This window comes from Echinops telfairi, unplaced genomic scaffold (assembly GCF_000313985.2).
Source record: "Echinops telfairi isolate 266 unplaced genomic scaffold, ASM31398v2 ScPeMD7_70;HRSCAF=299, whole genome shotgun sequence".
In the NCBI taxonomy this organism is placed as follows: Eukaryota; Metazoa; Chordata; class Mammalia; order Afrosoricida; family Tenrecidae; genus Echinops; species Echinops telfairi.
The window spans coordinates 37267154-37280564 of NW_022103968.1; the positions used below are offsets into that span (position 1 = coordinate 37267154).

General features: G+C 44.7%; 1 protein-coding gene across 2 annotated transcripts in view; it reads right to left on the minus strand.

Moving 5' to 3' along the window:
• Positions 1–13411, minus strand: part of RPP30 (ribonuclease P/MRP subunit p30) — a 35978-nt gene that overhangs the window by 8812 nt on the left and 13755 nt on the right. The window contains exon 6 of one of the 2 annotated variants that reach the window (XM_004701081.2): positions 10731–10820. The exons of the other annotated variant lie outside the window; for it this stretch is intronic. Coding sequence (XP_004701138.1) covers positions 10731–10820 — 90 coding nt within the window. The remainder of the gene's footprint in view (positions 1–10730; positions 10821–13411) is intronic. 2 annotated transcript variants of the gene reach the window in all.

A 13411-nucleotide genomic window follows, 5' to 3' on the forward strand; every position in this document is an offset into this window, starting at 1 on the left:
ATGTCAACAGGAATTATCATGAAGCTAAGGAGAGCAAAGTCCCAGAGGGATGGGGAGGGGCTACTCCTCCATAAACGAGCCAAAGGAAAACAAAGAGTTGCTCCGACACCGGGTAAACTGCAGAAAACAGAGAGCCAACCACATCATTTAATCCAAGAACGAAGAGACCAGGAGTTCAGGAAGGGTCTCTCAGGAAAGTCAGGTTCAAGAACACACCAAAATGTATTGCTGTGAGGGTTCTAGTTCATACACGCACCCATTTATTCCAAGCAAATCGTGGTTGAACGCGTCTCTGTTGTCAGTCATGGCTACAGACAATTCTCTCAATACACTTGTCTCAGTCTTATTAGGATGCCTTGAAACAAAGTCCAATCCAAGTAAATCTGAGGGCGAGAGGTCAGCTCAGGTTATTGGGAGTCTTCTTCTTTCAGGGATTCTTAAGGAGTAATCTGAGGCGCCCCGGTGGCATAGTGGCTACAAGTTGGGCTGCAAACTGCGAGGCCAGCAGTTTGAAACAAGCAGTCGTGCCATGGGAGAGAGACGCCGCTGTAAAGCGTTACTGTCTTAGAAACCCCCAGAGGCAGTTCTACAGTGTCCTAGAGGGTCGCTATGGACCAGAATTTACTCAACAGCAGAGTATGAGTTTTGAATTTAAAGGGGTAATCTTGCTAGACTTTTTCAAAGGCTGCATGGTGATCAAGGGGGCTTACTAGGAAGAAGTTTTAAGGAAATTGGTAATTGTACTACTGAGAAAAAGGCCAGTAAAGTCGTGCTGAGGAATGTGCCAGTGCACATTGTTGCGATGGGAAAAAAACTGCTCATTCTTCAAAGGAACAAAGCTGTCTTAGGAGAATTTTACTTCAAAACACTACCCATCCACCCTATCGCCTTTATCTTGTCTCTCTGTGTTTGTGTTTCCCAAATTTAAAAGTGCATTTCCAAGGAACACAATTTAAGCCCCTCAGGGGTGCCAAAACTGCAATTTGAGAAAAGGCGATTGAGCTGGAAGCCTTGCCTTCAACAATGCACAGACCTAGGGGGAGGAGCTCAGAGTAACAACTACTTCACATTTTCACTTTTGTTTTAAGAAAAGTTTCTGATGGTTAAATGATACTCTGTGTCTTCTCTCATGTTACTTCATGTTCACTGAATAAAGGGATAGCAGTAACCAGAAAAACAACACACACCAAAACCCAAACCCACGACCACAGAGTTGGTTCTGACTCCCAGCGATCCTACAGGACAAAGTAGAGCTGCCCCTTTGGGTCTCTGAGGATGTAAAGCTGACAAACAGCAGAAAGCCTCACCTTGCTCCCACGGAACAGCTAGTGGATTCAAACTGGTTAGCAGTGCAACATGTGACCCACGAAGCCACCCGGCTCCTAGGATGGCAACAGCCATGAGACGTGTGGACGCTGTGCCTGGAGCTGTGTTGAGTCTTAGGTATACTGTCCCTTAAATACCTTGAAAAGGCAATGGTGGCAGACTGCCTTCAGTATTGCTTCTCTCATTCTCCTTTCGTAGTTGCTGCTCGATACTGTCCAGGTGATCTGGACTCAGCAACACCCCGTGTGCCGAGCAGAATTGCTTCGGAGGCTTTTCAAGGTTGTGGCCTTCCTGCAAGCTGACTGCCAGGCCTGTTTTCTGCAGAGCCTCTGACTGGCAACTTGGCCAGCGGTAGCAGAACTAATGAGACCCCCTTGCTTTAGGGACAGACCCCTGATTCTCAGCTGAGCTCATGGCTGCTAGGTGGAAAACAGGAAGAAGCCTGGGCCCTTGACAACTTGTCTCAGCTCCCAACCGGAAGTTGACTTTTTGCATGAGACAAAGAAACATCATTCTTATTTTAAGGCACTCTTAATAGGATGGCATCAGTGTTGGCATCTTACAGGTAAAAAACCCCAAAACAGCCTGAAAGGGATAGAAAAATTGGAACCAGATGAATCCTAACGACTAGCTTCTTCCCTGGTGAATGACTGAGTATCTCCATTTACTCCCAACAGATATGTGTTAGGCCCACCATGCAGGGTAGCAGAGTGAGTGGGTCAGTGAAATTGAAAAAGACCCTCAACAAGACAGGCTGACAACAGTGCCTGCGTGACTGGGCTCGCATAGCAAGACCACAGGAAGGTGAGGCGTCTGACAATGTTTCCTTCTGTTGTCCACAGGGCGGCTACGAGTTGGAGCTGACTCAGTGGTATCTAACATCAACATGCACAGGGATGGTGAGCTTGGGCCACCATTCCAAGCGTTTGCTTCTTACAGCTTACAGTTCGGTGTGTGTGTCTGGTGGGGGGTGGGGGTGGGGGGGTGGCACGGGGAAGGGGGACATGACTGTCAAATACAACACAAATAGAAACTGCAATTGTGTGAGTACTGTCAAGAAAAGGTTTGGGGAAGGACGGATGAGGGAGGCATTAAGTAGTTAAGCTGAAGGAGGAGCATTTTCAGATGGGGCGGAAGGTTCTGTGTTTGGCAGGAGCAGGTGAGCATGTAGAGAAGGCCAGAGGCTGGAAAGTACAGAACACAGCTAAGCTCTCCGGTGGGAACCAAGGGCTAACCAGCTTGAGAAGGGCCAACTGTGTAGACTGTTAGAGCTGGGGATGAGGATCAATCCTACTGGCAATGAGAACTATCTAGCCTTCCTCTCTGGAGGACGGTGTAAGCCCAAAATCTACTTGCAGGCCCCACACATGGACTGAGCCTCCAGTGAAGCCCCTCTGATTCTAGTCAAGGGATATGAACAGCCCTGTTACCAGACAGCGAGCGTCATGGCAGACGAAGTTAGGTCAAACTGTAATGTCCTATCATTTGATTGCCTCTTAGCACCATTTGAAAGCTGTTTCAGTTCAAAAAATAAAAGTGAAGTGGCGATCCATGTGGATTAAGCCAGTGGTGAATCCCCTCTGACCACGAACTGAGGATGTGAACAGCCTTGCTAACATGCAAAGTATGGGAAGTGGATTGTTGCAGATACAATTAGGTTAAAATCAAGCATCCTATCCTTTATTTGATCTCCTTTATGAACCATTTAAATTTGTTCTGATTTTAAATATTTTCTGCTCTCTTTATGATTGAGGCTTTCATCTATTTTACTTTTTTTTTTTTTTAGTTTTTGTTTGTTTTTAATGTTTTTCTGCATATGATATCCAGGATAGGTAAATCTATACAGACAGTAACTAGATGAATGATTCCACGGCAGTGGGGGGAAAGGGGAGCGAATACCGATGAGTGGAAGAATGAAGATATTCTACCACTGACTGTGGTGATGACTGGATAGCTCTTGTTGCTATGACTGAACTACTGAATTGCATGAGTTGTGAATTTATATGTAAATTAAAAAACTGTTGGAGGGAAGAACTATATATATATATATATGTTGCCTTACATTGCAAAGGTCCTTGAGTTCTCTTTTGAATGAGCAGAGAAAGGCAGCAGAAGCCTTGACTAGACCCAGGTCTGCCTGGCAAATGAGCTTGTGGTACCCAGAGGAGGGCAAGCTGGGGCTGCTGAAGGTCTACTCCCATGCACTTGTTTAGAGGGAACAGAATACTTGCCTTTGTCCAGAGACTGAAGCCCACCTCGATTTTATTCCAGTGTGGCCAACAGCCCTCCTCCTCCTTCCTTTCCAGGGCAGATGTTCTTCCTTTCCCCCTCGATTCTCTGCTTTCTTTAACTTTTGCTCCTGCCTACTGCACCTGCAGTTTTAGACTTCCTTTTTTAAGTGTATGTGCTGCCGAAGGCGAGCACTTTAGACTTTCTTATGTATCTGTTGTTTCGTTAGAACTTCGTGCTATTTCCACACTGTCACCTTACCTGCAGTCCAATAACTCTTCCCTACCTGTAATTCTTTGACTTGTGTTATTTCTGGTAATGACACTATTATAATATTCTGTGCTTTGGATAAATGTATACTTCTAGCTTACATACTTTTTGATGCTCGTGACAGGATAACTCCTTATAATATATAATGGTATTCTTAAAAAAAATCATTTTATTGGGGGCTGGTACAACTCTTATCACAATCCATCCATTCATCCATTGTGTCAAGCACATTTGTTGCCATCATCATTCTCAAAACATGTGCTTTCTGCTTGAGCCCTTGGTATCAGCACCTCATTTTTTTTAATAGTCTTTATACAACAAGTGTTTAATGTTTGTACTTTGATTAAATCAATAGTTTATGGAAAAGAGATAATGTAAGAATGTGTTCATTATGGATTCTCTAAAAGGAACTAGGGTGGATTTTAAACGCCCATTTAGCAATATTCTCAATTTATCTACCCTGACTATTTCCCTCACCCAAAGCTGTTTTATATTTCTTCTCATCCTTCTAGCTGCTGAATGAAAACAAGGCAGGAAGGAGGGTGAAGAGGAAAAAACCAGCAGCTGTGGATGATGTATAGAGTTTGACTGGCCAAGTCGCCAATATTTCTAGTTGAATGAATCTAAATTTCTAACCATTTGTAGGGGGATAATCAAAAGGTAAAAAAACCTCTATTTGCAGGGGGGGGGATGAAAGAAAAAATTATGATTATTAACAATAAGTTATTAAGAATGGACTTAATTCTTGAGAAATATCATTTTGACCATAAAAAGATATGATACAAACTATTCCTTGTTTTCCCCTTTGACCCATTTTTAATTTGTGCTAATTTCTATTTCCTGAGTCAAAATGGACAACAGCAGTCGCTTTCAGATCACTGACGGATGGACGCGGCGGCCCACCATGGGCTCGAGCACAACACTGTGGGGAGGGCCCAGGGCCGCCACGGGGCAGAACCCACTCGATGGCCCCTACCGACAGTGTGGACGTCTGCTTTCTCTGGGACTGACGTTATTTTGCGTCACGTTTCGTTGCCATTGGGGTGTTGTTGTTTTGCATGATCTTCTTTATATCAAATCCAGGATAAGTATTTAAGCAGGATTAATACGGTATCGCCTTAGTTATGGCAGGGAAAGTTGGGCGACAATTGGAGCTAATAATAATAATAATGGGTCCAAGAATGAAGAAAATGTTCTAAGATTGATTATGATTGTGATTGCACCACTCTTTTTAATATATTTAAACCATTGAATTGTATGGTACGTGAATTATGTCAATAAGACTGTTTTTTTAAAAAGTTATGGTACAGTAATCAAGTTCTCTTTCACTTTTGCTAAGAAAATGGAAATAGAAATTTAAAAGCAGTATGTGATTGAAGGCTGCAAGCATTTATTCCCTCATACTTTATTACAAATTTTTAGATAGCTAAAATATAGACTCATTACCTAGGCTCCTACATCTACGACCATTTTAATGCAAATTACCTTAATTCATCCAATGATTGTTCATAAGGACCTTTTCACAAAGAGCGACAATGCCTGCCTGATTGGCTTTTGTTTGCATCTTGGACCAAAGGCGCGAATGGGCAGCTGATCAGATTTCAATGCTAATGAGCAATAACAGGTACAAAGATGTAGCAAGCTGAGAGCAGGTGTGTGACACTTGAATCAAGAGACATTGAAGATAAAATTTCAGGGGCTAAGCAAGCTTTCAAGAAAGAAAAAGAAAGTCCAAAATTGGGGACATGATTACTGGGGCAATACAACTATTCCTTTTAATTTCCTAGCATGTAGTTCTTAACTGAATTCAAAAGGATGGCATCCTTTGGGCAATGTTTGTCATGTGTTTCCCCCCCTTTCCTTTCCTTGAATATGTAGGTTCATATGATTCACAAATCAAAGCCGCAGAAGAATGCATTTTTTCTTTCTTGGGAACAATCAAAGGAAGGTAATAAGGTACATTCTGCTTTCAGAGAATTTCCTAAAAGCTGAGCTCGTAAAGCTTGCATTTTAAGATAGAAGATGATTCTGTGTTTAACAAAGAGGTCTGCTGTAAAGCAACTTTGAGTACAGCGCTTCCCCGTGTGGGAAGTGGCAGTGGATTTGCTGCCAGACAGCTTGAATTTTAAATACCAGGACATGTAACTGTGTGAACCGCAAACTACCTGAAGCACAATTCCCTCACCTGCATAATGCGGATAATTAGCATGTGCCTTACCCCAAAGCTGCTGAGCTACAGCAGGTGTGAAAGTGCTAAACTATAAAGCGATACATAATTAGTAGTCATTTGATTATCCGAGAGGAGGAGCTGGCACCCAAGTGTTTAGAAACACATTCAGCCCATGATAGAACTGTGATTCCTAGATAAGTACCTAGGTCCCAGAAGAGTGATGAAGGAGCTCTGAGAGGGGAACGTGTAATTATAATTACGGCGCCCACTGCCAGAGGTGAAGATGCCAAAAGGAACAAGACTGTAAATTATCCTAGCAGAGTGAGGAGCTAGGCTTTGGCTCCTAACTTTTTAAGCCTCTAATCCTCATCTGGCTTCTGGCCTGTTGACGAAAGTGTAATTAACTACTTACCTTAACATCCCTGCTTTTCATCACAGCCCAAGAAAAGGGGGAAGCCCTATGCAAGTGAGGAAGATCGGTGCGGCTTTCTCACGGAAGCCTAGCAACGCCAAAGGAGTCCCAGGGCTGCACTGGCTGGGAAATGAGAGCTTGGCAGGTCCGGCCCACCAGCAGCTCCTCAGGAAAACCACGAAGCGGTCGGTTCAGTAAACACAACCATTCTACTCTGCCTCACAGGGTTGTCCAAGTCAGCAGCGGGAGACCCCACACCGACAGCATCCTGTGGCCAAGACAGGCTTACCCTCAAGGTCAAGCAAGGGAGCATGTGAGGCCCAACAGTTGAGCCTGAATTACTGATTACCCATAATCCCTACATGACAGAAGCATGTTTTTCTCCCACAGAAGGGGTAGTAGGTTTAAATCGTCGACCCTTTGGTTCATAGCTCAGCACTCACCCAATGCACAACCAGGGTTCTGCTGTGTTTGAGCTCAGCGAATAGTTTGCCACTTTAGTGTCAGCACACACTGCTACTAACAACACTCGCACTCTTCCACACAACCACCCTCTACCCTGAACAACCTTCTCACAGTCCAGCTCCAACATGCGCTCTTCGAGGAGAGTAAATGAATGGGGATTTTCCTGCTTCCCGACCAGTTCACGCTGCAGACTAAAAATACTCCTGTTCAGCTTCCCCCCTGCTGCATCATCTGGTTTTTATTAACATATGTAAAATGTTCACACCAGGATTAAAAAAAAAGCAGACACTGTGCTAAATACTGCATATCCTTCTCACTTGTCAAATTTTACTTTTCCGAATTTTTAAATTAAGAAATGAGGGAAGTAAGCCAAAAATATCCATCAAATAACAGCAGTCTTCCTGAACTTACAGATGGAATGAGGTGGGGGCCGAGGGAAACGGGGAGGGGCACTGTCTCAGTGCCACGCCCCTGCTCAGGCTGCCCAAGTGCCCCGCTTCCCCCACCGCACGTGGCTCCTTCCAAATGCTGGCAGCCAGCAACCATGGCCAGCAAGCAGAATTCAATGAAAGACTCGGACTCACGGTCACTGAGTCAATCCTGACTCACAGTAAGCTGGTGGTTTCGAACTGGTGACTTTGCAGTTAGCTGTCCAATGTATAAGCCACCACACCACCAGGGCTCCTTTAGAACTAGATCAGGTTCCCCAAACCGTGCCGATACGCGGAGACAGATGATATCATTCAAAACACAAATTTTGGGGATAACTCATCAGGCATTAGAGTTGTGGTGCTGCAATGTTTAAGCACCCAGCTGCTGACTGAGGTCAGCAGTTTGAATCCAATAGTCACTCCATGGGAGAAAAAACCCAGTGATTGCTGGTGTAAGAATTTTGGCCTAAGAAACCCCACTGGGCCGGTCTACTCTGTCCTATAGGTTTGCTATGCGTTAGAACCAACTCAACGGCACACAACTACAATATCTTGAAAACAAAACAAAACAAAGACCAGGACAGCTAGTTCTCTCCGGAAGCCTGCAGTCTGATGTGAACATCATCATGGGCACCTGACCATTCCTGGGGTCTGAGGGACACTGCTGTCCATTCAATGGACCTGTCCTAACGATCCATCACATGCCACTATCTCCTCCTAACCAAGAGCCCAGGATCCTATGTGGGTTTCCTAGGGCAGAGCTGTCTAGAATATGGCCTTCCCAGTTCATGACGGTGAAGAAGAGAAAGGTAACGAACGTTACTACGTTTCACAGCAATTTGCAGAGCAGCCCCAAGGCCTAACTTCAGGGGCCATCATTGAAATAAAACCTGACGAAGCAGTGGGAGGCTGATTATAAGCTTAGGCCAACTGCCAGAGACAGAGTGCTACCTCAGGAAAGGACCAACACTCGATTAACAAGACCGTCACACCTTGGAACGCAGGGTTTATGGCTTTTAGCTCTGGTACCTGGGGCACATCAGAGTTCCAAGTTCACAGGGCATTGGAACTGTCTGAATCTTGTGACCGGAACCCTGGTGAGGTGTGCAGCTGCGAATGGCAAGGCTGGCATTCCAACTCCCCCAGCTGCTCCATGTGGGAGAAAGGTGCTTGCTTTTGTGAAGATTTAGTCTTGGACATCCTGTATAGACAGGTGTGGTGGGCTGTTAGGCTCTGAGTTAGAATCAACTCAATGGCAGTGGGATTCAGCTTTGATTTCCCCTTGCTACCCACAGTTTTCCAGCATCTGTGCTGTTGAACAACACAGATCACACGCTCGGAAACATGATGACTTGGGATTATTGGCTAGTTTGTTTACAAGTATTGGCAAAAATGTAGGAAAACAACAATTTGACTATAACCAATATGGTTATGTGCTTAGTTAGTAGTTGTTTTTCCTTTAATTATATGATTTTGAAGACTGTCATACTTTTGAAGCCATAGTTTTTGGAGCCTACTTTTAGAGGTAGGGAGTAAGTCCACTTAATTTTTCTACCTTCCATTTTCCCACACCATATTCTCCCCTCATATGGTTTCCCCCACTTTGCAACATCAAATAAATGTCCTAGCAGCAAAAATGGAGAAACAAAAATTGTGAAAGCTACGGTCCTAGAGACAAAAAGGTTGGTGAGTTAGTTTATTGTGCCAACCTGGCCGATAAACATATGTGGGGTTAATTGAAGGGTGGAGGGATAAATGGCTCAGTGAGCCTCGCTTTTCTAGTTCTCTGGTCTCTTGCTTTCTGATGGTCAGACCAGGGTGCAGCTGCCTTAGCCAGTTGCCTGCTTCAGCTGGCAAGGCTCATTTCCTGAAAGACATCCCCAAGGAGAAACCACATGGACCTACTACCCCGATGCAGCCCTGGGTGCTGGAGCACCCAGGTGGAGACCCCTGCCAGCGCTGAGATGCTTACACATTCACTGACTCGGCTTTCCTCCTGCAGTCGGCGTCATAGTGTGTGTTTTGTGAGATGGAGGACTTTGTGGATTAGTATTGGACATATGGATTAATGTTGGACTTGCGGGCTTGGGCAGCAGCACTGGGTTGGGATGTTTTCTTGATGTGTACTTAACCTTTATATAAAACTCTCTCATATACATGAGTTGCTATGGATTTGTTTCTCTATAGTACCCCAGACTAATACAGTAGGAATTACCAGCTTTGAAAAAAATGAGTATTTTAAATTCTGACAGGATTAGATCTATTTGGTCTGTGCCTGTGAGCAGTCCTTTTCTACATTCAGAGCAGCCTTTGAAAATGGGAGCCTGAAGCTGTGGAAGCCACTCTTCAAACTCACATGGCAGCTCTTGTGAGGACCAGGCCGGTGATGTAAAGGAACAGCTGGGCTGACATCACAGGTACCAAAATAGTTACTGATGGGAAATTTCAGCACCTTCGTGGTGGCAATGGGAGGGCAAGGATAAGGTGACCAGATTTTAACATTCGTAAAGCGGGACACTATTGATAAAACTCATATCCTGGCGAAATAGCCACATGGCAGCCGAAAACTGTATACCCTAGCTTGTCGTGCATTCTTTCCAAAAATCAGAACTTTTAAAAAACGCTGTGGGATGTGGGACAAAATGTTAAAAATTAGGACTGTCCCGCCAAAAGTGGGCCCTCTGGTCACCTTAGGCAAGGAGTCTGTTGAGACGGCATGACAGTTGGAAAGTGAAGGAGAAAAATTACGTGAAAGGGTAACAAGGGTCAGATGGAGGGACAAAGAGCTCCCGGCATCCGTGGCTAGCCTCTTAGGCTATAGGACTAGCCCTGGGTTTGTGTGTGCCTTAGCGGGCCGCAAGGGTCCTGCTCAGCTCACTGCTATCCCAGGAACCTCTGCGCTCTGTCTCCTCCTCCTTTCACTGCTCTGTCTCCTCCATGCTCGAGCTTCAAGGGTCTGGTTGCAGACACCCCCCAGACATTTTAGGTACTCACTCACTCACTGTCAGCCAGTCAATTCCAACTCATGGCGACTCTCTAAGTCAGCAGAACTGTGTCCGTGGGTCTCTGAGGCTGTAAAACTTCCCAGGAATAGAACAGGTTCTCTTTCTCATGAGAAGCAGCTGGAGGTTTTGAACTGCTGACCTTACAGTTGGCAGCCCAATGTGTAACACACTATGTCACCAGGACTCTGGGCCTTTCTAGGTAGCTGGAAAACTTACTAAAGGTTTTGTTTTTGTTTTTAGTTTAAGCTTTCATTCTCCTTTTAGACGGCTTTAGAAGAACAATACCCCCTGTTCTAAAACTGCCTCTGATTACTCAGCCTTTGTTGTTCGCTGTGTGCACACTGGTTTCTGCCGCCCCCTTTCCAGTTTGTTTGTACAGGTGCCTATCGATTCAGATAGAGAATTAGAAGTGGAACACTTACCACATTAATAGGGGGTCTTTTGAAGTAAAATGGTAGTTTCTCTTTCACAGTTATGCAGACTAAATCCACATCTAAATGTGTACAAGCAACCTGGTAAGAGAAGGGGGAGGAGAGGATTAGGCCAAAAGGAAAACTAGCACAAAAATGGAAGATGAGGGTCAAGCCTGATGTACAGAGACATTACATAAATATAGCTAGCTCCCTAAGTATTATGATGATTCTGTGTTGAAATGCCTGCTTAGCCATTCCTCCAGGTTTGGTTGTAACGGTTTAATTGGAATCCAGCTGAACCCGAGTGGTATGTCCACACAGCATCTCAACAGAGAGGGATGGAAAACTTATTGCCAGTGACCCACAGTGACCCTGTAAGACTAGGTAGAACTGCCCCTGTGGGTTTCTGAGCCTATAACATGGTGACAGGAGTAGAAAGCCTCAGCTTTCTTCCTTGAAGTGCTTGGTGGTTTCTAAATGGGTTAGTGGCTCACAGTGTAACCCACTACGTTACCTGGGCTCCAAATGGCATACACAAACAAACAAACAAACACAAACAAACAAACTCAGAGCGACCATATGGGACAGCACAGAACTGTTCCTACGGGTTTCCGAGACTCACTCTATGGGAGTAGAAAGCCTCATCGTTCTCTAATGGAGGAGCTGGCTAACAGCCCAGCAGGTAACCCACCAGGGAAGAGAGACCTGTAATATGGATGAGCCACTACACAAAGATGGGATGCTCATTGAAGCCTGGCTGGAAAGTTACTTCAGAGTGTTCCAGAAATCCAAGAAGAAAATAAACCCAAGGAATGCATACATGGTCCATGTAGTCTGCAAATTATTTACTGAGTACCGTAGTTGCAGAACTGTCCAAGTCTGAGGTCCCAAACAGCCTAGTGAGTGGCATCACCCAGGAGCTGTTGTTGTAATACTAATAGAAATCTTCTACATACATGGTCACAGTGTTTTCATCCTCACTAAAGGTCGAGAGCACTTATAAATCAAATGGTACTCAATGTATTTCTTCCACTTTTTACTTTCCCTTTCCTTTGTTCTGTTTGCAATACCTTTGATCAATAATCTGCATTTACTTCCAACAGAGATTTGATTTTAAAGCTGCTTACAAAAGACATACAAGATAAAATAAACAGTTAAGGAGATCAGAAAAGAACAGAAAGCAAACAGAAAAGCAGGGAAAGAAAATAAAAGGAGGCTAGGAACAGGTTATAGCCTAAGGGTGAGGTCAGAAGCACAGTGTGAAGATGCACATCTGACGCTGGTGCAGCCAGTACCTGATTTACAGGGCTAAAGAGAACTGGCTGCTTTGCTTTACATTCAAAATAAACTCAACTGACAATGCTGGTGTGTACGGGCTGGAAGGACACATTCACTCTGCCAGGTGGCTATGGTAGCAGATCCACATTGGTGGCGTGGGCCAAGGAAAGGGAAGACCATAAAAGGGGAGTAATAATGGCCTACAGCATCAGCTCTGACCTTGAGCAGTGAACGCAATGCCACACCTTGGCCCTTTACCTTCAAAATTCCCAGTTCAATCACCCATCCCTATTCCAGGGCTTTGCGGAGTGGGCAGCCCACGCGGTGATCTGTGCTGTAGGGCTTTCTGATAGTGAGGACACCCAATGTGTTACCCCACTCTGGATGCCTGGCCCTGGAGAGAACACAGACAGAGATGGAGCACCCCTCCCCGAGGTTCAGGAAGTTTCTGGTCCCTGGTCTCTCATGGGCACTCTGGTGTTTGAGTTAAAGCACAGCATATATGAGACTTGGTAATCCTGTAAAGAGCTACGTCTCAGAAACCCAGGAGCTGTTCTACTCTGTCCTATTGAGTCATTAAGCGTCAGAATCAAATGATGGCAGCAAGTTATTTAGGTACAGATTTTAAAACCAGAAACACAGGCCATTTGAAGAACCAAACTAGGCTGGTTTTGATCTTTATGCAGGCAGATTGACAAACTGGTCAGTGCTTTAACTACTGCATACCTGGGATCCTTTTATGGATGTCAAGTTGAACCAGAAGTATTTTATGACACATATTATGAAAGAGAGTCAGGCTTAAGTCCAATCAAAACCCCTCTAAAGGATCTGTTAAAAATGCCTCTTTCCTTTGGGACCAGGGCGTGGTACCCCATCAGACTCCACTTGAAAACACTCCTAAAGGCCAACAAAGTCCTTGAACTGTTTATAGGATTTTTTTTTTTGGTGGTGGTGGTGGGGGGGTGTCGTTGTTTTCTTTTGTTGCTTTGTTTTGCTCTGTCTTGTTTTTCTGCATGTTATTATTTCCCCAGGTCTCTCTAGATAAGATAGGCTGGATAAACAATCTGGAGGAGAAAACAACAGGACTGACGGTTCCGGCGTGACATGGGAGAGGGGAAAGTAGGGGAAAGGAAGAGGTGTTAACAAACCCTGGGACAAGTGATCCAAATCGGTGGTGAGGAGGGTGTAGGAGGTCTGGTAGGGCATGATCAAGGGCAATGTAACCAAGAGGAATTACTGAAACCCAAATGAAGGCTGAGCATGATAATGGGACAAAAGGAAAGTAACAGGAAATAGAGAAAAGAACTAGGAGGCTAAGGGCATTTATAGAGGTCTAAATACAGGCATGTATATATGTAAATATATTTATATATAAGGATGGGGAAATAGATGTATGTGCATATATTTATAGG